This window comes from Urocitellus parryii, chromosome 7, assembly GCF_045843805.1.
Source record: "Urocitellus parryii isolate mUroPar1 chromosome 7, mUroPar1.hap1, whole genome shotgun sequence".
Taxonomy (NCBI): domain Eukaryota; kingdom Metazoa; phylum Chordata; class Mammalia; order Rodentia; family Sciuridae; genus Urocitellus; species Urocitellus parryii.
The window spans coordinates 29,024,767-29,050,691 of record NC_135537.1 but is presented as its reverse complement, the minus strand read 5'-3'; the positions used below and the strand labels follow the sequence as shown (position 1 = coordinate 29,050,691).

General features: G+C 37.8%; 1 protein-coding gene across 1 annotated transcript in view; it reads left to right on the top strand.

Moving 5' to 3' along the window:
• Trhr (thyrotropin releasing hormone receptor) overlaps positions 1 to 25,669 on the top strand; it is a 34,923-nt gene extending 9,254 nt beyond the window's left edge. Inside the window, exon 3 of the mRNA XM_026384552.2 lies at positions 25,262 to 25,669. Coding sequence (XP_026240337.1) covers positions 25,262 to 25,669 — 408 coding nt within the window. The remainder of the gene's footprint in view (positions 1 to 25,261) is intronic.
• Positions 25,670 to 25,925: the final 256 nt, after the last annotated feature.

The window sequence follows — 25,925 nt, the reverse complement described above, 5'->3', positions numbered from 1 at the left end:
TTGGCATTTATTTTTTAGGGATTGGCTAGCTTCACTTAGCATAATCTGCTCAGTCCTGTCTTTTAACAAGTCCTTTTTGCATTACAAACTAACCAAAGTGCAACTAACCTGTGTGATAGTGATTAAGTGAGTAGATAAGAACTTTTAGGAAGATTTCTCCCCACCACATAGGTCAGGCTGACTTAGAAACATGGCAGACTCAGATAATAATTCTCTTTGTTATAAAAAAAAATCATTCTGTCTTTCTTGTGAGACAGTGTTGGCCAGAGGGATTATGAGGCAGAGCAGAGGCAACCCAGGGAAGGAAAACAATATGAGCACAGGTTTAAAGATGATAATAAATTTATTTGAGTGTCCCATGTGACTAATTTTCCTAAAATGATTTGCACACATCATTTTATTTTTTAAATCTCCAATTCTCTCTGGCTTTCAAAGTCCTATAAAATATTACCCTTTATCATTGTTCTGGCTTTGCTTACTCTTTATCTGTTTAATTTAATAAACATTTTTTAAGTGCCAGTTTCATGCCAAGCACTATTCTGGAGAACCAAATGATAGTCACTATCTTGTGGAACTTACGGTGATATACAAAAGATTGACATGAAAAAATAAGCGGGAAGCCTGAAGTTAGTTTGTAAGGTGTATGGAGGAGGCAACAACAGTGTGGATGACCATAACCTCAGGATGGAGAGCACGCCTCCTATGGAGCAAGACTCACTCCCACTCTTGAAGAATAAGTCAGTGTTTTCCAAGCCAGCACACAAAACCAAGACCTTCACACCAGTAAGTAGTCATTCACAAAACCAAGTTGAGCACAGAGTGAGACCATGAAAGGCCCTGCAAGTCATCTGAAGGCATCTAAATTTGGTTTTTAGGTACCGGGCAACCACTGAAAGCCTTTCATACTCACAATGACAAATGCAACTTGACTCTTGGGAACTTTGCTCTTAAAATTGTTTGATGGAGCCAGCCCAGAACCAGAGAAACAGGGATGAAGCTATTGTAATCTAGGCAAAAAGCAAGGAAGGCTTGAGTTAGGGGGTAGGTAGAGATGGTTAGGAAGGAAGATAGATGAGAAATATTAAGGTGGCAAATTCAGTAGGGTTTAATGATTAATTTGATAGATAAAAAAAAGAGATTTTCCTAAAGGGAATTCTGGATTCTGAACTGGGGTAGGCAGTGGTATTATTAATTATGACACAGAATACAAGTGGAAGAATGGTCTTACCTAATTTCATTTCTTTCTCCAAAATCAAACATATCTCCAAGAATCTCCAAGCTCATTTGTACCTTGTGACTTTGCTCATGTAATTTCTCTCTCCTCTTAAAGCCTTCCCCACTCTTGACACTTTCATACTTTTCTAAAATATTCAGTTAAGCTTTCAAGCTCAGCCTGCAGTTAGATCAAGAGGTTCCAAGCATTGGACATACACTGGAGGTCAGTTGAGCATGAGCTCTAGAGTCAGAGTTTGAGCTCCAGGACTTCTGGTGTGACAGAACATGACAGAGGGGTATGGCCAAGCACTGCCTCTCATAGTGACCATGAACCCCAGGGCGGGGGGTGGGGTTAAGTGGGGGAGAACAGTATAAGCCCTAAAGAGGCATACCTTCAGTGATCTACTCCTTCCAATTAGGCTCCACCTCCTACAATTTCTACCACTTCCCAACAATTCGTTCAATTATGAATCCATCAGTGGATTGATCTATTGATGATCCAAACACTTCCCAAAGCCCTACCTCTGGACATTGCCATATTGGCGATCAAGCCTTCAACACATGAGCCTTAGGGGAACATCTCACATACAAACTATAATACAATCTTTATAACTTTGGGTAAGTTATTTTATTTCTTGATTCTTTAGTTTGTTCATAAGTAAAATGGGATACTAATAATATCTATAGGGTTGCTATAAGGAAATACTTAAACACTAAAAAATTCATACTTACTACATGTAAATTACATACTATATATTAAATACTATTCATTCATTCCTTATTCATGAAATGTCAAAAATATATACTGGTATAGAGGTTATAACAGAGGTAGATTTTGAGCTCCTATCATGTGCTTACAATTAGCTCAAAATCTATAATAAGAAGTCACACTCATAACAGCAGCTAAATATCATTGACTAGTAGTTTAAATAGATGTTTAGTGTTTTAAACTAGATGGTTTTAAAAAAAAGATTTTAACCCAGCACTCCTGTTACAAACCTTTTATAATTTCAACCTGGAGGGCAAAAACAAGTAAATAAAAATGAGATGGGTGGGGCTGCGGTTGTGGCTCAGTGGTAGAGCACTCTCCTGGCACATGCGAGGTCTTGGGTTTGATCCTCAGCACCACATAAAAATAAATACATAAAATAAAGGTATTCACAACTACAACTAAAAAATAAATATTTTTAAATGAGATTGGTGGAGGGTAAAGTAAATTTCTTAGAGATGGTAACATGAAATAAATGTAGAGATGGAAATGATTTTAAAAAGTGAAAGAAGAGAGGTCATTTCAAATAAAGGGGGAAAGGGAAGAATCATTTCAACAGGAGAAAAAAATCTCAGAATTAAAATAAGTATATTCTATCTAAGGAAAGGTGGTGGATATAAGTCAATGTTTATTTTAAGAAAAAATAGGAAGTAAATTCAGAGGATATACATGCTGAGATTGGATCAATAAAACCAAGTCACCATCAACACCCACCTTCTTGGTTCCTTCATAATGCCACTGAGCACTGTCAGAGAAATTCACATTCAATAAAATGTGACACTTCCCTGTTGAAGCTTCTATTCCAAATGAGTCTTCACTATCTGTGCTATCTATTTGCAGAACCATAATCAGTTCCCTCTTTTCTCTCTTAAATGCCAATTTCAAATATGCCTACTCTCCTCAAATCATTTTACCTGGAATTCTTTCTTCTGAAATCCCTCTCACAGCCGACCTCTCCTTTCTATTACTACTGCCTTAATCCCAGACTCCTTGTTTTTTCCTCTGTACTGTAAGCAGAGAGGCTACAGTACAAAGTTGCTTTGCCAAACTTGTGGAGGCTTCCTAACCAATCTCCCTGCCTTTTAATCCTATCTTCCAACTCATCTCCCAGAGTGCTGCCAGAATTATCTAAAATGCAAGCCATACCATCACAATAGTATTTGAAAATCTCCAATATTCTTATTTCTTATACACTGAATTCCAAGTCATTATCATGGCCTACTCAGACATTTATGATCCTAATTAATTTCCCAAACCCATTCCCCTATCCTCTGCAGGCAATTCCTTCACTGATATACTCTATCATGCTTCCAAGCCAGTGTGTTTACTCCCTAATCTTAACATTCTGTAGCTCCTTCTAGGACTTCCAATCTACTAATAAGTCACTTCTCAAAACAGGTTTTCCTGACCTCCAACTGGCAGGATTTGGGCTTTCTTTCTTGGATTTGTAGCACTTTATACTTTCATATGTATGGTCACGTTGCTGTTAAAAAAAAAATGATCAAATATCTACATCTCCTAACAGATTCTACCTTCCACAGTGGCAGAAACATTATCCCATCCATTTTGTGTCCATGATGGTTTTCATGCTGCTTATGAACATAATATTAAGTGACTAAACTAGTGAAGCCTGGGTGTAAAATATAAAGAAAATGAAATGATCAAATAGGACCCTAAAGATTTTTTTCTCAGGGGACTGAAAATGGTGGAATTATTGACAAAATGTTGAAGAAGAGAGTTTAAAGCACTGTCAGAAATATTCATTTAAGATAAGGCATCACATGTGGGAGCTGGAAATATTAGATTGTGAGTAGCCAGCATTGGAGACGTGGATTTGGGAATCATTAAGATAATGGAAAGAAGGCATGACTAGGATTAAATTCAGAAAGAGGGAAGGCCAAAGTAACAAAAACTGCAGTCTAGAAAAATTTAAGACTTAAGAGGCTAAAAGAGGATAGAAGACAAGTAAAAATGAAGACTGGTTCCCCTCAGAACATAGCCAGAGGGGTAAGGACAGAGTTTTAGTGGATGTTTCCTGTTGAGAAGGACAGTGAAGAAAAAAAAGGAGCCAAGAAGTAAATGAAGATGCAGTTAAAAAAAAAAAAAAAGTAGATGTATATGAACCAGAACTCGTGGCCTGGCCACTGGGGTCAAACACCACATTTCAGAGCGGTATGGTGGCATGTGAGAAGAACTCGAATAAATTCAAAGTTGAATTAACTCTGAAAATTAGACAAGACCAAAATCCATATACACAAGGAATAGAATGAATAATTCGAACACTGACAGCCATGTTTAATTGAATACAAATAGATAATATTTTGGAAAAGAAAATATTGTAACCCTTCATAAAGAGCCCTGAGGACTTTTGTCGGTGCCCCTTGGATGAATCATCGTGAACATAACTGTAGAGTTTCTGCAAGTGAATGAAGCATGCTGTGCCCTTCCATTCAGAGCCATTGCTGCTTGAGTTTTATGGGGATTTACGATATTGGGAGAATTTGGTGTATTTTCTGCAGGCAGCAGTGCTTAGCTTAGAAAACAAGGAAGTGATTCAGTGAGAGAGGTGGCACCACTGTGAAAGGAGAGGCGACAGAGGCCAGGCGAATGCAGAGCACTCCATGAATTTTAAAAGATCATTTGTAAAGTCAGTGATCCTGCCACTGCCAGTGCGTGGGACTGACATCCTGCCCTGCTTCCTCTGTTAGGAGCTCCACAATGTGACTCATTCTGTTTGGCAAACGTTTGAAAAGTTATGCAGACATAAAATTTGGGTGACAGAGGGTGAGAAAAAGGAATGCACTTAAACATTTGCGGTTTTATCACAAAAGATAGAATGAGGCTTAGATTCGGGACCAATGCATAAGAGAAATATTTCACTAGAGATTATAAAGTACTAGAATGGACCTCCAGGGATTTCTTTAGGAATCAGTTAGGCATCTCTCTCCATAAGTTAAGAGCAATCAAATCATTTCTTCTGTATAGACCCACCACAGTGCATGATGGAGGTGCTATCCTGGATCAAGCTTGGTCTGGTTAACTTGTTACTTTCCCTTGGAGGGCATTGTTACATGAGATGGTGAAACAGGAAAGGAAGGAGCAGGGAATAAATTTAGGACACATTTGCATTTCCTCACCTCTGATTTAACTGAAAATCTATTATAGGCCAGGTATTGTGGTAGGCACTAGTATAAAAAAAAAATCAGAAAGTTTCTGCTCATGAGAAGATTGCAGTTTAGTAGAACAAAAACATGGAAAAGTAAAGTGATAAAGCCTTCTAAGAATAAGTGGTATTATAGTAAAAAACATACATTAATGGCTCTGGACCTAGATGGCTTGGTGAGAGGTAGGCAACAGAAAAAATATTCGAGAAACTAGGACTCCTAAGCTCAGCCTTGTGAATTAATAGTTATTTTGTAGATGAAGAAGGGAAGGAAGATGGTTTCTGCAATGGAACTCTATGGATGAAGACCAGAAGTCTAGAAAGAATACAATCAGTTCTGAGAACTGCCAGCAGCCCCTTAAGTCTGGGCAGCAAAAGAGGAGAAGAATAAAATAAGGAGAAGCAGAAAATAGATTTTTCTATAGTATAAGGTTTTGAGAAGATTCTAAAGGCTATGAAAAGTCATTGAGAGAAGGCAAGGCAAATGTGTCATAATCCAATCCAAGTTTGAGGAAGATCATTCTGTCTTCAATGTAGACAAAGAATTGACTCAATGTTAGTTAGGAGAGGACTGCAACACGCACACACACACACACACACACACACACACACAAGCAAGATCATGTGAATCATCCTGCAAAGGCAAAATACAATAAAGTAAGCCACAGTGAGGATAGAAAGAAAGACACCAATGCATTGGAACAGAATCAATAGAGTTCCTGTGAGCAGATGTAGAGAGAAAAGAGTCAAAGGTGACACTGGAGCCAATGATAGAAAGTAGTGTGACAGTGGAGAGATTGAATTCTGAAATCTAGTTCCTTGGGGTCAGAGCCAGAGTTGGCCCCTGACTATATAATGTGGCCAATGAATTTATAACCTTGAGCCCCAGTTTGCATATCTGTAAAAAAAAATGACAGGTTTTTAGGACTTGATGCAAAAACCTATATAAAGTACATCTCACAGTACCTAGAACATGGTGATAGTAAATGTTAGCTACAGCTCTTCTTAATTGAATAATATAACTTAGCTACACATGGACAATAAGGAGAGGAAAATAGATTTCAATGGAATGGACATGTTTAGTTTTGCCTGTGTTGTATTTTAAATGTCTGTAGTCACCAGGGTCCAGTTATAGATTCATAGCACAGAAAAAAGAAAAGGTTGGAGTTACAGATCTCCAAACAATTAGTATACAGTTGGTTTGTGGATAACACCAGATTAGATGCTATCACTGAAGAAGGTTTTGTGGTACAGAAACCTTGGAGTAGCTAGAATGGGGTGAAGAGCCTGTTCAAATAGAGAAAAGAAATAGCCACAGACGGTGCAAGAAAACCAGGAAAGAAGAAAGCAGAGTCACAGAAACCCAAGGAAGAGACTATCTCAGCAATGATCATTAGAAAATAGTAATGATAAGGACTAAAAACCATCCAAGGGGGCACTGGTGACCTCTGTGGGTGCAGTGTCCTTAAAGTGTTGGGGGAAATAAAACAAATTTCATACAGCTGACAAATAAAGAATGGGGAGAAACTGGGAAGAGTAACAGTAGCCAAGCCACAGAGAAATAAGGCCAGGCATTCTTGATTGTTTTATTTTGATTTACCTAAGATAGAAAAACCTTAGCCTTTTACAGCTTGATGAGAAAGAGATAGTGGAGTGGGAAGAATTCTCTGTGGATACACGAGGAAGACTCAGTATTGATGAGGTGTGTTTCCTGAGGAGGTGAAAGGGATACAACTCCTCCTCCGTAGGAACTGTGTCTGATTCATTGAGCCATCTGCAGACCCACACAGTGTCTTACACATGGAAGTATATGTGAAATAAATGTGTGTCATTAAGTAAAAAGATGAACAAGTCAATAAAAAAGCATGAATACAACAGGAAAAGAGATAAAGATGATCCTGGTTGCAGATCAATCTTAGATTATGGGTCAGAAAGCGGCGAGTTCTTACAAACTGGTAAAATGGAGAGTCCTCAATTAAGGGTACTGAGGGTGATGGCAAGAAGAGGGGGCATTGGGAGAGGCCTGAGTGTTCATTGTAGGAAGTGAGAGAAGGAAGTGATAGATACGCGGATAAACAGGCTAAGTCCCATGGCTGTTTAGAAAAAAAAAAATGAACTGATGAGGTAGTAGTAAGTGATAGGTTATCCAAATTTCTTAGTGGTCTCTAAACACCTCTCAGTGGGTCTGTTCTGGGACTCATTCTCAATAAACTATATTCAGATGAACCATTTCACTGACCAAAAACTAGCTGGCATTGTCCCTAACTAAGATTGTTTCCTTTCTGCAGCAGTGAATGACACATTCACATCAAGCAGCATTTCACAAGTAACACTTTCTCCCCCTTCACTGAGACAAGAATCTTCTGAGAGAGGTCCAGACTGGGTCAGATTGGATGGATTACAGCAGGGTGGTTTATTTATTTATTTATTTATTTATTTATCTATTTATTTATTTATTTATTTATTTAATTTGCTAAAAAGTTCAGCCTGAAGTTATTACTCCAGATCAATCGAAGCTTTGTGCCTCAATAAAACTTACTCAAAAACACTGTGAGCAGTACCAGCTCACAAGCGGTAATTCTTTTCCACAATTTTGAGCCAGGTCCCTCCTTTATCAGCATTCCCAGAAGACACGTCTGATGTGCACAATCTGTTTTTTCCTTCTGCTCTAATACCTTGGTTTTTTTTTTTTTTTTCCACTTTATCTTTGGAGAATTCTGGAAGTACACTTAGAAGCAATTAGTCTTGGGGAAAAAGCAACACACTCCATTTTGCCCACAGTTCTTGACTTCACTTTGCTATTGACTTTACCTCAAAGGAATGTGGCATCATGGGGTCCAGATTCTTTTAATAAATAGGGATCAGCAAGCTCAAGAGTGCTTGAAGCCTCCTACATAAGCAAGCATGTTGGTTTCTTTGTGCTTCACCAAAACCTTTGAGAGCACTAAAGGCAAAAGGCAGAAAGGAGCTCTCTCTCCATGCACTGGTCTCACTTCTGCATCACGGGATGTTTGTTTATTCCCGAGGGGTGCTCTCCAATCTCAAGGAGTCTGTGTCAGCCACTCAAAATCCAATGCAGACCCAAAATCCAGACAGGTGGAAAACTGCTGTTATCGACCGTGGCTTTTAAGCTAATGAATAACAGTTTCTGTTCCTGGATCCTTCTCAACTTCACCCTTGTCCTCAGAATAATTAACTAAAAGACGTTATTAAATCACATTGATATCCACGTATATGCATGCTACAAATAGAGAAAGCAATTTTGATTTTTTTATTATTATTTTTTAAGCCATGAATACTGCAGCACCAGAAGAAATCTCATGTACTTATTAGGCTCCTATAGTCAAAAAATATAAACTTCTTGGCATTGATAAAATGAATTATTTCAAGTAACTTTTAGTGGTCATCAAGAAGGTCGTGGTAGCATAAAGGAAGATCCATTAATTTTTGCAAACTGCCACCTGCATGTAAGCCCACTGTCAGATAATTCTGCTGTCTTTTAAAGAGTTACTGGAAGAAAAAAAAAAAGCTTTTATCATTAGAATTCTGTTCATTTGGCAAGGTCACCTTTCTGCCTCAGCCAAACTGACCCCACATGATCTCCAATATTGAGGGTAGAGAGCTAGGTTATTTGGTAACATTGAGAAATGTAAAGTATTCTTTGAAAAACACCAACAATTTGTCACAAAGACAACTTGAAGAATGATGATTAGCAAGCATAAAATTCAAGAAACCATTTTCCCTAAAATAGAAGTGTCTCCATTCAGGAGTAAAATCTCCTGGAAAACTATTCCTTTGGAGCATTGGGAGAAATGCTGTATGCAAAAAGCTTTTGAAAGGAGTAGTCATTTCCTTGTGTCATATCTAGCCAATATGTTGTGTGCTTGTCATGTTTACGGGCACCATGAAAAGATGAGCATTTAATATCTTTATAATGCATTATACATTGTTATCAACATTTATTTCACCCCAAAACCATAGAGGCACAGACCTTTTCCTCTCTCGGCAGCAGAGTCACATCACAACATTAATTCTTAAGATGCATCCAACATTGTAGACTCTCTAGAGCATGGAGACTCTTGAAAATGTCCCCAAATGAGTCTTACAAGCCTCTTTAAAACTTTCTCACCGACGTTCAAGAACCAGAGTGTAAACATTCTCACTTAGATTCTTCCATTAATATGCACCAGACTTTTCTGATGGTCTTCTAGCAATGCAACCTTGGAAACAGCCTGTCTCATTTGAATAGGCTCCAGTCTGGATTAACTTTTATTATTCAGGCCTTACTATGTGCCAGGCATGATGTTAAAGAATTTTCACACATTATCTCATTTGCATCTAAGACACAGGACTAATTTATCTTCTCAGTTTTAAAAATGAGGGGCCTGAGATTTCACAACATTGAGCTCAAAGTCACTCATTCAAGAAAAACTGAAGAGCAAAGAATCTAAGCTTAGCCTCTAATTCAAAGTCTCCGACAGCCACATTTTATTCTACATCCTCACACACTTGCCCTTAGTACTAATATCTCAGAATGGGTTACAGAGTGGGCTCTATCTGCCCAAGAAAAGGGAACTTTTCCTTATATACATGACAGCTAAATTCATTCTTTCTTTCCACAAAAATGTGTTGAAACCTGCTTGAATGTTGCAGAGAGTGCCTTAGGGCTTGGGAAACAACAATGAACAAATAAGACAAAGATCTCTGTCCCATGGAGCTGACTTTCTAAGAGGAAGGAAAGAGAAAGGATATCAAAAAATGAATGCACATATTATATTGAATCATAGCACATAAGATTGTGGAGATAAAACAGGAAAACAGGGGGATAGGGAGATGTTGAAGTAGGAAAGGTATCATTTTAAATAGGGCAGTTAGAGATATTCAATGGCCTGTTTTCAAAGTATGGTGGTGTTTTGATCCTATATCAAAACTATACCAAAGCAGGCACTAACGAATGTCATTTATAAATTAATGCTTGAAACTCAACCAAGTTTTTTTTGATTGAGGCAATGCTAAAACACCAGGTTGACCTACAAAGGTCATTTGGCTTTAATGCACAGGAAGTATATTTTTAATGATACTATTCAATTACATTTCATAAACTTTTCTAACATTCATTCTAAAAGAAAATGCATTCTGTGTTCTAGTTCAGAACTGAAACATTCCCCAGTGCTGGAATAAGGTCTGTTAGGTAGGTCAGCAGTCAAGAAAAGTTTGTGATAAATGTTCCTTTACCTAAAAATATTAGGTTAGCTCTCTTCATTTCCAAAAGAGAAAGAATGACAATCTCTACCCAGTCCTCATCTATGAACTTTTTAGGAAAACATAGGATGAGACACTATTCTGATTGATTCAAATCCCAGTTTACCATTTGTGAGTGGCATGAGTTTCTTCATTTATAATGGAGATAATGATAGTACCTTCTTGCTAACACAATAGTCAAAATGAGTAATGAGTGTTTTCTGTTATTAGTTTCAAACATAGCTTTCATTTCTCTGGAATTCACTGTGTTCCATGCACTGGCATGAGCCCTTATAGCACAGCATGTATCCATGCCACAACCCTATGAAATAGGTAAAATTTATGTCCCCATTTTGCATAAGCAAACACTGTGACTTAGAAATGGTGACAGCCCCAGGTTTAACAACCTGTAAGTGTTATAGCCAGGACAACAGCCCAAAGTGGCTGGGAGAGAAAAGGAAAGCCTTTCCCACTGTAATGAGAAGAGTGTGATAGAGAAACCAAGGGAATGGTTTCCTCAGGGCCATGAGGCCACCTGCTGTAATCCGTAGATGGGCCTCTCCTAGAGCCTTCCGTGCTGGCTTCTACATGACCTCTGATTTTGTCATTCTTAAAGGTCCTCATCTTCTGGAAAAGTAGACACCAAGATTATTAAAAGCACGGTGCTGAAATGATATTTTTAGGAGTTAGTGGAGTAACAATGCTAATGACAATTTTGTCATGAGAAAAATCAAATTTTAAATCAAAACTTTGGTCCAAGAGTTGAGAACCACAATTATTTGGTTCAAATTTCTCATGGATTCATTGGTAATTAGATAGACAACTTGGAAAAAAATAGCCATAAATCACAGTAGTAGTTTGAAATAGGTCATATGTCACTGTTCTGATTTATTAAATGTTCAAATTTTCCATTGGTTGACAAACTATGGCCATGGACCTGCAGCTCCGCTGCTTGTTTTTCTAAATAAAGTGTTGACAGAACTTAAATGGCCATGTCCATATATTTATGTGTTGTTTGTTTTCTTACCACAATGGCAGACCTGATTAGTATAATGTGACTGAATGTCACAGAGGCCAAAATATTTACTACCAGGCCCTTTACAGCAAAAGTTTGCTGACTCCTGAACTATTCCTGTTTCAGAGTTTACTTGTGAAAACGTACACCTAGTACAGGTACTGGTGCATGAGAAGTGCTCAGTAAATAAATGGCAGAAACATATTAAATAAATAAAACCAAAAGAGCAAACAGCAAGCTTATCACAAGCAGCCTAAATTAGCAACTAATATATCCCTTCCTTCATCTTAACTCTGTATCCCCTAGAGAAAATGCTTTTCCCATTACATTTGAGAATCCTTGATTTCAACAGGCTCTAAAAGACAAATTTATAATCTATAGATGCAGAATGACATTGAGAGAAATAACTTTCTGCAAAGAGAAACCACAAATGATTGAATGTGACAGCGGGCAGATAAGACAGAACAAAAATACCTGTCAGAATGAGATTTGTACCTTTTGGAGGCAAATCCCATTTCACTTTAGTATATATTAACACAGTATCAATCAACATCTAGTAACGGGAAATGAACTCAGCATAAATCATATTAAGTTAGAATCTCCTTGGCTATTTAATTTTCCTAAGTTCTTTATGACAATATAGCCAACAACTTTTTATTTTTCAGAATAACAGACTGTCCCTCAGAAAAATGGTCTTTGCCATAATTTACCTGATCTGTCATGTCTCTTTTGAGGAAAGAATCTTCACATATGGATTTTTAATTTTTAACGGCAAGCATTTTTTTTAATGCTAAACCCTGATTTGGGGCTATAGATAAAAATATGTATTAAACGTTACTCCTGCTAACAAGATTTTATGTAACAAAAAAGAAAGAAGACAGAAGATAATAATGACATTAACAGCCTCCAGGGACTCCATGGAGTCAGTAGTGCTTAGAAGGGCATTGGTGAATGATTTCCTCATTCATCTATTCATTAATTTCCTGAATATTTATTGCCCCTATCACATGCCAGACCCTCACATTGCTCCTCCCAGGCAGAGTAGTGTAGGGATTCCCAAGGAGTCATCACTCTAGCGGGGAAAGAGACAAGGCACAGGTACACCTGTCCAGACTGTGACTCTGAGCACAAGGGGAATAAAGAGAATAGCTCAGGGAAGGATCAGTATCCCCCACTCTCTCTAGAAATATTAACTTATTTGGACCTCTCTATATCTATCTATCTATCCATCTATAAACAGGAAGAAAATCCCTAACCTATAAATTTATAAAGATTAAATATTTCAATGAGGTCCCTGGTGCTATGGTTAAGATATATTAAGTGTTCTAAAAAATATTATTATTATTTTTCAAAAAGTGTTATGTTATTTGACTACATCCTCCACATTTCCCCAATGGTAAGAAATCTACCTCCCCACACACACTAAATTACAAAAAAAAAATTAATTATCATTTATTGAGGACTATACTCTATGCTTTGCATAAATTTCCTCACTTATTTTTCACACCTACTCATACTTCATGAATATACTGCGATTTAGAAGAATGAACTGTCTTGCCTGGTTTCATACAAACAGTAAGCAGCAGAACTAGAATGAGAAGCCACACATGTCTGCCTTTGGAGCCTTAACCACTGAACAGTACCACAAAGCAGATGAGTCCATATCATTCATACTAATAATTTGTCAGCACCTGCTGATTTGCTTCATGTACTTTGTAGAGCCCAGTGGTTTCCTAGTCAAAAAAGTAAGAAGCAGATAAGACAAGCTTCATTCTGTCTGTTAGATGAACAAAGTGATAAAAGTGGTAAACAAAGTGATAAAAGTGATAAAGCTGTCACTCCTTACTGAGGAGGTAGATTTCAAGACAGGATAAAACACAACAGCCCCTCATTTTAGAAAGGTATAGCACATGTTACAATGTGTTTTCTTGTTCTGCTTTCAGTTAATCCTCATACATATGTGGGATATCTTCTCACAGGTTAAATGCAGAACCTTCTGGAGGACAATGGGTAATAAAGGCAAAACTTAAAACCAAGAGTTTTGATTTTGAATCACATTTGTAGCTCATCAAAAAGCTAAAGTCAGTGAAAAAAGACTGAATTTATGGTTTGCTGAAGGCAAGAAGCATACCTCCCTCCTTTTGGCTATCTCCAGGAGTTCTTTAAAAGACAGCTAAGAAATTAGCTCTCTAACTCCAGACAGGCCCAAGCCATGGTACACGCTGTCTCCCCTGGGAGAGACACAGGTGCAGAAGGAGTTGGCCGCTTCCCAGGTAATCTCAGATCCTCGGACAAGGGCCTTTGTCCAAAAGTGTTAGTAGCAAGACAACTAAATGCCCACAGAATATTTGACACACTGAGAGTTTTACTTCTAGTTAGGAATCACCATCACCTTCTGTCCTCTCCATCATTCACAGTTTATATTTTAAAAATACCGGCTCTGATTTCTCAGATCCCACTGTGCTAGTACGTGGGGGGGTTTCATCTGTATCTCAGTCTGCAGTATCACCCTTCCTGGATCTCATAGCCAGAGAAGCACAGAGGAATAAAAAGGGATAGAAAATATCACCCTGGAAAAAGATCAGTATCTTCAGAGAATTGTTACAGCTACTAGCTGGAGTCTCAGCTCAGAGTTGCCAAGATGCCCCATTTAGAATTTCTAAGGTCTGGTTCCTAACAGAAAAATGACCAGGAGGAGCAGTAACCATGCCCTAGAGAGCAAAAATAAGAAACTAAAGCCAGATGTATTACAGCAGGCTTTTCCTCATGCTTGGCTCTTTACCAGTAATTCACCTGGAAGAGAGAACACTTAGAAAAGGCTAAATAATGAACCCAACCTCCAGCAGACGAACTGTACCATTCTTTCAGCATGACTCCTAAAATATTCAGAATGACATTTTATTTTCAAAATTCGCATGTTATTGTAATTTGAATCCTAATTCTGCCAGCTGAGTTTTTCTTTTCTCAGCATGTTTCCAAATATCCACCTCCTGTGCACAAGAAAACATCTAAGCCACAGGAGAGAAGCCAGCCTTTCATCATGCGGAATTATCAGACTCCATAATCGATACTGTAGCCTCCACGCTACAATAGTTGCCAATATTGCAGCAACTTTTACATCGAATCTGGAGACTGAGTACAAGCTCTCAGCTATTTCCCACTATTAGCAGAAAAAAAAAACTGAATTCAAGAACGTTTTAAAAATATGTGTGTTCCAGCAGGACTTAATGTCACAGTGTGAATAGGAATATCTTTGTTAAGTGCTTTCCACATAAACCCTTGTGTGGACATTAGAATTAGTTTTTATTGTCCCTGTTCCCCTCCCACATATAGCTTCCACCAATTCCAAACCTTAAGCCCCAATTTTGCTTTAGGTTTTGCAAGCATCAGGAAAAGAATTTCCTCCCTATAGTCAAGGTATTTGGCAAAGAGCAAAAGAAAACATGGGAGTCAAATACACATACAAATACACCCTATAAACATAGGGTGGCTTTCAATCATTAGTCTTTTAGTCTTTCTGACCTCAGTCTTATCTTTTGTAAAATGCAGGAAAAGTAGGACTTCTATGAAGAAAATGCCAAGAATTTTGCCTGGTACATGGTCGATATTTCATATGTCATAATTCTCTTCCTCCCTTCCATCTGCTAATTCATGTTGCCAAATTAAAATACCTTCAATTACCATCCTGATTTATTCCATTCTAGATTGCAACATCTTAAGAAAACACTGTACCATTCCCATCAACATACACTTTCAAAGCTTCTCAGAAAGCAAGGCTTATCATCACTTGAGGTCTCTCTTACACTGAGAAATCTTGGTATGTCAGCATTCAATCCGGGTTCCACTAGCAGGATTCATTTCAAAGTCCATCACTTTCCCCCACTCTTTGTGTGTTTTTTATCTCTAACTTCATTCCTGTAAGAAAGTGCAGGCTTAGAAGGGCCATACAACATCAGACTTGAGTGCAGAGGTCTGCCTGTTTCCCAAAGAAATACTTTCACACTTGTTTAGATATGCTTAGTTGTTTTGTTGGAAAACTCTGGGTGTCACAGAGGGTCACATCATGTACTGTGCAGCAATATGTCATCATTTAATTCAACTCTTTGCTGTGCTCTGGTGTCTTCCCTGTGGCAGTACCAACTTGTGACCTTGCATGTAGGTCCCCTGGCATAGACTCCCCTCAAATGTTCTTCTTGAGAAAGAGCTCTGCCTGCCTTCCTCAGCACCCTCTAGAAGGGTGGAGGCAAATAGCTTTTATCCATTTCCCTGTATGCACCACAATTATAATTCCATACTTTAAGAATCCTGTATCATCATTGTCCCCCTTAAGCCCTACTTCTTGCTGAAGCATGACCCACTGCAGCCAATGTTTCTCTACTGTGAATCTCTGCTAATATTTTCATGTAATTTTTAATCAGAGTAGAGCCCAGAAAACCCTTGAAAATTCTTGCCAGAATGGCTATTCCGAATGGGACACTCTGATTTAGTAATGACAGGTGGAGTCCAGAATCCATGCATTAGTATCCCTGGATGGCTTCTTGTCAAGAAATCCATAAGTAATGCACAGAAAAGAGTCTGTCAGTCTGTGACCTCTCCACCATGAATCACCACCCGGATTTTATTCACTTTTAAAAAGTACTTTAACTGACTTTGAGTTGATTCCAAGCCCCTTTCTGGCCCCATCATTCAAAATTTAAACCCCACCAATGATCTCACTGAATGGTATGAAGTGCCCCACATTGAGTATAGCTGTCTTTTGAAAACTGAATGTCCAGACTTAAGTCAAAACAAAGCAGAGCAATCTGCAAGAAGAAAGTCCCAAAGCCCCCAATCAGTGGGAAAGCTTGGCTAACTTCAGATTTATTTAATTATCAAGTCAAGTTTATCTTTCAGTGGGCTCAATTAATACAACAGATTGCAAAAGGCCATTCATCACTTTGCTGAGGGCTATCTAAGAGCAAAATATCCCCAGTCACTGAACGCTTTTGTTAATATGCAGAAAGCCAGAAAACACAAACAGAGTCCAAATACAGAATGTATTGTTACCCTTTAAAGGATGGCATTAGAATATTAAGGACTGTTTCATATTCATTAACCCAAAAAAGTTTCCAAAAGGAAATGCACTCTGAAAATGAAAGTATTCCAGCCAGAGGAAATGCAAGAACTACAGCACTTCACTGATTTAAAAATCCTAAACCACACATAGTTCCACAATTACATCTTAACATTTGACAGAACTAAGTATTTACTCAATAATAATGCAACTGTGCATTGAGCACTTACTATATGGCAGGCTTATGTACTAAGGACTCCTTCCAAGTATTTTTGCATCAGAGATGTCACAGAAGTTTGGTGTTGATTTACGTACTTCATGAAGTCAAAAATAGCTTTGGCATTGTACCGGGTAGGATCCAAAATTGACGTTGATGTTCATAAATTAAAATTACCTGCTACGATGCCCTTGAAAAGCACTCAGTATACAAGAGGCAAATAGTCTTCAAATACAAGTTTAATGATGTGGTTGTCACCTCCTGTTACATGACTTTGCTTTTTTAGCACAAATGCTTCTTTCACTCTACTTGAAATTGCCTGGAAATTTAGGCAAGGTTCAGACATAAGCCATGTGTCCTGCCTAGTGTCCTCAGAGGCAGAGATGAACTGTGAAATCAAGGTTCTGGATGCAAATTCCAACTCGTTCTTCTTTGCCTTCTAAGCTTTGTCACTCAACAACACATAGAAAATGTTCAGAATAGAAAATGGTCAGAATAGAAAATGCTCAGAAACCACAGCCTTATCTCCAAGACAAAAATAATAGCAAAAGTATCTGAATCATATACAGAATCAAAATTCAGATGTTCTTCTGAGTCAGTACAAGAATTCCAACTAAATCACCTAGGGAACTGGGCATGAATCAAATCCTTATGACTAATAAGCTGACCTCTGGCAATTAATTAAAATGTCCCCAGTTCCCATGTAACCAGAACCTAATAAATGACTTGCTATTATTTGGGGTATAGACCAAGAAATAGAACTTTCCATTATTTCATTGGATTATTTTTGCAATTTCAATTTTCTTGTTTGCTTATTTCCCCAGGAAAGAGATTGGCATAAAGGACTCCTAACTGCCCTATTATGACAACTTTTCCTCCTCCCTAATCAGTACTCTCTAAATGTAGTACTCCAATTTGAAGCAAAAAACACGTAAAGGATTCCAAGCTTACCAATGATTCTTGGCAACAATATTATCCCTTCCAATTTATAAACAATATTCGCAGCAAGTAGAAGTCTTCAACTCAATAAATATGTTGATATCTATAATTATCTGTAAACAAATAAGACCTAGAGTCAAAAGTTCTTAGTTCAATAACTAGCTTTGCTACTCATATATGTACTTCTCTGAGCTCAGTGTCCATTTCCAATGTTCAATGACATGAAGTACTTTCCCTGCAAATTCCAAAAGAAATTAACAATTAACTGCTGTCTGAACTCCATTAGGGATTTAAGGGGTTGATGAGAAAGGTAGCATTTTGTCATGCATTGTCTTGATCTCATAAATGTGGCAAAGAAAGAAAGGGCAGATACTGAAAGGAAGAAAAAAAAAAAGCAATTCCACCTCTACAGTTAAGCAGATGCTGACCCCACTACTTTTGCTGGATGCTCACCCTATTCTAGAACACAGCTCTAGCTCTTCCAATTGTCTTCTTCGTCTTTCTCCTGGATCATAAATGTCCACCTCTGTAAGTGTTCCCTGTGCAAACAGAAAAGTTGTATTGTCTTCCATCTCTGAAAATGTAAATTTAACCAACACACTTTGTCCCCCTCTGGCAAGCCCTCCATTTCTCTGCTCCCCTTACTAACAAAACTTTTAAAAGATACGTTTATAATGACCATCTTCATTTCTCCCATTCTTTCCTTAACCCATTCCAAAAAGGTTTGTTGACAAATAAAGCTTTTATTCATAAAACAAACAATAATTTCATCTCCAAATTCCCATTTCCTCTTACTCATGTTTTTCTGTCTGATAGTTATTTCCAGTTTTCAAGAGTAGTGTAAGAATACATCCCACCTGGGGTTTTGTTTTTTTTTCTTTAGGCTACCTTTCCTGAGTACTTATACCTCTGTAAAATCAGTTAGTATTTTATACTGGATATTTTAATAATAATTATCTCTCAAAATTTCTTCTAAGATTAAAGGAGTGTTTGATATTTTTGGATACTTTCTATCTTAAAAGGGAATATGCAAACCAGCAACTCTACCCCTATGAAGTAAAATAAGAAAAAATAAAAGACAAGATAAATAAAAAAAATACATTCATATAAAAGCACACAGATATACATAACAATATTGTTCATTATAAGTAAAAAGTGGAAATAATGCATAAATAAATGTGAATATACATACTTTGGAATATTATTCAGCTATAAAAATAAATAAAGTATCAATGTGTGCTACAATGTGCTTCACCATATAAACATTATGCTAAGTGAAAGAAGTCAGGTAGAATCAAAAGATTGCATGATTTCACTCATATAAAATGCTCAAAATAGGCAAATTTATGGATGTGACATAGGTTAGTAGTTGCCTAGATCTGGGGGAGGCAGGGAAGTTGGAGCAGTATTAATGGGTACTAAGTTTCTTTTTCAAATAATGAAAATGATCCAAAATTTGATGGTGATGATGGTTTAATAACTCTGTGAATATACTAAAATCTCTTGAATTATGCATTATAAGTGGGTGAATTTAATTATTTATCAATTATATCTCAGTAAAGCAATATACAGTAATATATATAACCAGTCATAAGGCAAGCCCATAGCATGGATCCTTGTTGTGCTATGCTGAGAATGGCACTTCACTCCTGTGGACATCCTCCAAAATCTCACATGGTAATTAAATATAATGCAGCATCCTGAAAGGAATCTTAGAATAGGAAACACACACACACACACACACACACACACACATTAGGGGGAAAATTAATGAAAGCTCAGTAAGATCCAGAGTTAACTCACTTTATATAACTCCATATAAAACTATCAACAAGTTCATTAATGGGACAAACATGTCATGCTAAGGAAGAGATTAATAATACAGGGGCTTTGGTGTGAGACATATAGAAACTCTTTGCATTATCTTTACAACATCCTAATTAATCTAACACTCTTCTAAAAAAGGCAATATACAAATGTTAGTTAATAGTTTCAAACCTTTTATTAAGAATTATAGCACTATTAACACAGATAGTAGTTACTAATACACGATTCCTCCTCTGACTAGAATAAAGAACACAAACTGTTTTTCCATGGAGCACACACATGAAGAGTGGTACTTGTGCCCACTTGTGGAACTGTAATCTTAATTTTAGCAATCAGATAGAAATCTATCCAATTCACATCTTTAAAAATGAAATTGTAGAATAGAATCTTTATCTAGTTGCTAAAGAAGGACTGAATCTGAATTCTCTTATGAGAATTGCTTGCCATTCATTGTATTATTTAAATACAGTAAAGAGTAAAAGACAGACGGCCATGCTTAACATCAAAATTGCCAGGTGATCCTCACAAAGAAGATAACCCTTAGCCATGTTGGTCAAGGACAGAGGTCTATCCCACCAAGATCCACCAGTGCCCACCCTGCTTGTCTCAACCATCTCTCAGGGCAGAGTCTCCCTCTTTAAATATCATGTTTGCATCAATTGATTTTTCACAGTCTCAATTGCTTGCTTGCAGACAGTGTACTCTGAACAAATGGCTGCCTGCTTCCACATTGACTAAAATGGCTCCACAGAGCTGGGGTTTTCAGGACTCATCACTCCGCCCTGCAGCTGTAGTTCATTTGGCAGCAGTGTCTCTCCTTCTGCCCTAATACTTCGGGCTAGATACTCCTCATCACCTCATCATATATATATATATATATATATATATATATATATATATATATATATAACATCTTTTGTAGTGGTTTTCACAGCTTCCTAGGGAAAGAACTCCACTTCTTTACATGTTCTGCAATTGAAACTTGCATGCTAAGTTATTTCTTGGCTCCATAATACAACCCACTAACATGCTTCCAGATAGTTACACACACCAAATCTCACCAGAGACAAACTTTCTGTCTCTCTGTACCTTAAGATTTTGGCAAGAGCAAGAAAGTCCTTGCTAAACATGCTTCTAGTCCAAATCCAGACCGGTAGTTCTCATTGCACCCAAACTTCCTGCTGTCTGAGCATTTGTCACACTGTATTGTAACTGCCCACCAGATTTAAGGTGCACGAAGGCATTGGCAATATCTCTCTAGATCACTGCTGAGTCATCAAGAGCCAGCATGTTAGTACACACAGTAGGGATGCATGGAACAAATGGATAAATTCCTTCTCAATCATTACAACAGCTGCGGGTGTAACTGTGGCCAAGCACTTGCTGAGCATGTGTGGCATTCTGGGTTCCAACCCCAGTACTAAAAAAAAAATAAAAAATAAAAAGCTTTTCCAGGCTTGGTGGCATGCCTGTAGTGTCAGCTACAGTCTGAGACAGGAGTTTGAGACCAACCCAGGCAGCAATAGAGACTTCATCTCAAAAACACAATCAAAACAAAATAAAACATTGCGATGATGCACACCTGTAATCCCAGTAGCTCAGGAGGCTGACGAGGAGGATCATGAATTCAAAGCTAGCCTCAGCAACTTAGTGAGTTGCTGAGCAACTCAGCAAGACCCTGTCTATGGATAAAATATTTAAAAAGAGCTTGAGATGTGGCTCATTGGTTAAGCACCCCTGCTACAATCCCCAGTACCCAAAACTAAAATAAAATAGAAGCTGTATGATCACTCCCCCTTCCCCCAATTTGTCATGATGTTTCTGAAGACTTGTAAGCCTTAGCACAGAGAATGAAAAACAATTGCCCAATTTCAAACCTACATTTTCATCACTTTATTTTGGATAAGGAATAACACCAGAAATAAAATCCTAATAACCACAGTGAAATTAATTTGGCATGAAAAATCATCTCTGGAATATTTTGTTTCTAGGTATTTATTCTTATACTGAGAAAAAGCTGTTAAAATCTAAGCAGGAAATCTATTAAAACTTGTGGACATTTTAGAATATGATTAAACCTAATCAAAGATATTTGAAATAAACTAAGAAAATTATGGGTGTGTTTGAATATATTCACTATCATCTCACTGGAGACAAGTTTCCTCTTAGTCTTAGATACATCATTGTTATATGCTTCATTTTATACCTCCTTAAAATTCTTCTATTTCAAACAAAAATTTTAAATATATCGAGGCTTCATGTTACTAACTATCTAACCTTCATTTAAGAGAGATTTTTTAATATTAAAAAATAAAACCTTTGCCAAATTCTTCTCACAGTACATTGGAGTACTAAAACTTAGAAAATGATCATAGTTACATAGTCTGAAATAATGCCTTCCATGCCCAAATTTATTCAACTTTTCTGAGGCCTGCTTCCTGTCACGTGTTGTACTAAATCCCTGAGAGCAGAGAAGTGAATATAAATTTACCTCTGCCCTGAAGAATCTCACCATTTGTTGGGAGAAATGAACAAATTCAGATCATTGCAATGAAATGTTTGGTGGTGATGTCAAAATATGCATGGGAGGCTACAGAAGCACACAGGAGACAGACTACTTGAGACAGGTTGTCCTTTTATAACACAATGAAAGTTGCATTGATATTAGTGAAAAAAAATGCAGGCAGGTGTTACATACAGATTCAATGTTTCACCTGACAGTTGTAGAGAAAAATGTAAAGCCGATGAAGTTCAACTTTTCTTCGGAAATTTGGTACAATAAATGTGTTGGGTTTATACTTAGAAGAAGTTAAATGTTTCGATGACCCTAATGGGAACAACACAGTAAAAATCTCTTTGTTGAAATGCAAAAGACTTTCATGAGGGGGTGGGAGTGATTTAGGAAGGAAAGAAGCATACCCTTTCACTTGGATAGACTTGGGTTTGAATAACACTCCTGATATTGGCACATGTGTTTTTAGAGAAGTTGCATAAACTCTCTAAAACTTCAACTTTCTAAACTTCTTTATATGCAAAATAAAGCTAAAACTAATTTACCCATGAAGTCATTATAAGCATTTAATAAATGCTAGTTATATAGTACTTATCAGATTACCTGGGCCATCTTTAAAGGATTCAAATGTGACAATAGCAATCTAATTGTAAATCAAGGCAAGGATTCCAGTATAGGATCCTTAGTTCCTGGCAGGGAGTAAAGTGCTGATCCCATTATAGAGGATCTGGAGTACTAGACAGGGGATAAAGACAGGGCTGTGGGTGACCTTGAAGATTATGGTGATAATGACAATGAGGTGACGACCACCATAGTTCCCCTCAAAGCTCAGAATATTTGTCACTGAGTAGAGTCTTGGATTTCCTAGGACCAACTAAATATTTATGTACAATCTTAAAAGTCTACTTCAGAAAAATCAGGTTCCAGTTAGCCTGCAAACTGTGTGGATACTCCCAAACTCAAAAAGAACTCCGAATCACTGGAATGTGTCATCTGGTGTTATGTGAATCACATCTTCCCAAAGAACACCTTCTCTATTCCAGTGGTAAAATATGGATGGTTAGTATCTTCTAGGCACTGAGTCAGAAACAAAGTTCAGCCAGCAGTGAGTGAGATGGGATGGGACGGCCTGGGACACATTCCTGGAGAGCAGAAAGAGTTGGAAGACAGTGAGAAAGTGACTCTGGAAGCAGAGCAGACACTGTACCTTGAGACTAGATGGATAGCTCACCAATGTCATTGCAGGGAAGTAGGAGGAAGAAGAGTGATTCAAAAAGGAATGAAGTCTGTGTGCCCATAGGAGAAGTCTGGGGGGAAATTCCATCTGGAGAGCTGAGGAAGGAGGCAAGCTATCACTAAAGATCAAGGAAGAAGAGCAGCAAGAGGGTAGCATTGTTCCACAATACAGAACTCACGGGGAACTCTTAGATGGGATGCAAGAGGAATAGTCAAGTGTCAGACAAAGCCCAAGATCAGAAGACTCAGAATGCTGGGGGAGCAAGGCAGACACCCAGTGCAGGGAACCAGGGCTTCTATTACCAGGTTTACATATAAGGGTGGGAACCGAGGAGATATTAATGGCAGAGTAAATCTCTAAATGCAAAATGTTTATTTCTACACTAAAGAAAATTTAAAAGCCATAAGAGCAGGATAATCCCTCTCAATGCCAGAACAAAATGGTAGCTGCTGGAGGGGACTTTGTTGCAGTAGTTGAAATTAAAAGCAATAAGGGAAGAAAAAGATCAGTTCATTCTATTTTGATAGTTTTCACATGCAGCCCCTCTAGAAAGTTGGGCCTGAGGAAACTGAAATCTTTCAAACTCTGTGAGAGATTGAAAATTTATTTTTAAATGTATAAATTGTTGCTTTTAAGGAAAAGTAACCAAAGATGATCAGTAGCATAATTTTCATGCATCTCATGTAGATGAAGTATTATGGTCCTTTATATTGTCATAAATTAAAGGATAACATTTCCATGGTGTTTTACAGTTTTCAAGTCCCAACACACTCATTATTTCATTTTATTCCTCAAAAACATTATGAAGTAAATGAAACTTTATGAAGTAAATGAAATGATCAGGCAAATATGCAGATATACAAATGAATACACAGATTAATGACTTAAGGTATTAAAACCTCATGTGGAGTCAGACCCAGATAATGTAACTCTGAGTACCGTCCAATCCCCAACATTTTACTGCGAACTGAGGTAAGAGAAGAATCTGTTAAATTATGCCCTTTGATAATCTTATCCCTGATGACATTAGATATTAACCTTCTTCTACCTATTGTCCCACCTCTTATGCTTTGCTTTTTTTTGGGGGGGGGTAAAATTCCAGAATTTTCCTCTGTCCTGCACCTCCCTCTAACCTGAAAGGAATCTGAGCAATGACGGGAGTGAAAGCTTGGGATTCAGGCTGACGTGGATTCCAATTCCAGCTCTAAGACTCCACAACTTTCACCAAGGAATTTTTCAACTTGTTTTCTATTATTAAAAAGAAAAATGGTGGCCACTATTATTGTGGAGGGTAATTAAGCTTTTTGAATGTGATAACAAATATAAAACATCTGGTACATAGTAGACATTTAATGACCATTGCATTTTTGCCTTCTCTTTTTCACACTATTATGTTACCCCGTTTGATTGAGGAAGGCAATATTGACTACATTTTGCAGATGAGCTATAAGAAAGATAAATTCTTAGGACCACACATAAGGCAAGAAGAGATGGACTTGGACCTCTATCTCCTAAGGCTCATCACTGACACTTTCAGTGTCCTGTCCTAACATCCTCTTAGTCTGACTTTAATTCCAGCCGGTGCTATAGTGGATGGTCCTTGTCTACAGACAACATTCCACTTTAGGCATTCCCTGTTCCCTATGTATCTCCTCTTCTCTGCCTCAAGTTTCTCTCTATCATCCCTAGGAATTCCAAGCAAGAAAGTCATGGAAGTACAGAGGGTTTCAAATCCCTTTGGGCACCTTTCAAGACTGCCAGTGGATAAATGCCCCAGACTCTCTTCTTTCAGACCCATGATTTGTTCTGAAATGCATTGAGTTTGGTGGGCTGCATTTTCCTACAGAGTAAATCATCTCAATAGCCTTCCCTATTTTGACTTTTCCTCTTCTATCACATTTTTCTTACATCCTCAATCCTGCTTTCTGGGTTCACCTCCCAAATGAATGACTTACACCTAAGTCCTTGTCTCAGACTTCATCTTGGGAAACCAAAGCTTGGGTAGAGAGAGGGAGAACTATTTGGCTTTGCTCTCATTGATGTTTGTGCTGCGTTTTGTCTTTTTCTGCACAGGTCACCAAGATGCTGGCAGTGGTTGTAATTCTGTTTGCCCTTTTATGGATGCCCTACAGGACTCTTGTGGTTGTCAACTCATTTCTCTCCAGTCCTTTCCAAGAAAATTGGTTCTTGCTCTTTTGCAGAATTTGCATTTATCTCAACAGTGCCATCAACCCAGTGATTTACAACCTCATGTCCCAGAAATTCCGTGCAGCCTTCAGAAAGCTCTGCAACTGCAAGCAGAAGCCAACAGAAAAGCCTGCTAACTACAGTGTGGCCCTAAATTACAGTGTCATCAAGGAGTCAGACCATTTCAGCACAGAGCTTGATGACATCACTGTCACTGACACTTACTTATCTGCTACAAAAGTGTCTTTTGATGACACGTGCTTGGCTTCTGAGGTAACCTTTAGCCAAAGTTGATTGATGAATTAAACGAAAATGGACCACGAAGTAAATGAGAATCCATGCAGTTATCCACAAAAGACAGAAAACAGCCAATGCTCAAATGTGAAGAGACAGCAGATAGCCTTTCCACTGCTCTCCCAAGTCCTGGCCCTAGGCAATTTAAAGCATGAGAATGATTCAGATTTTTCTTCTTACAAAACTAGTATCACAAAAATATGGGGGCAGATCTGTAAAATAGCTAAATGGGGAAAACTGAGAGTGTGGCCCCTTT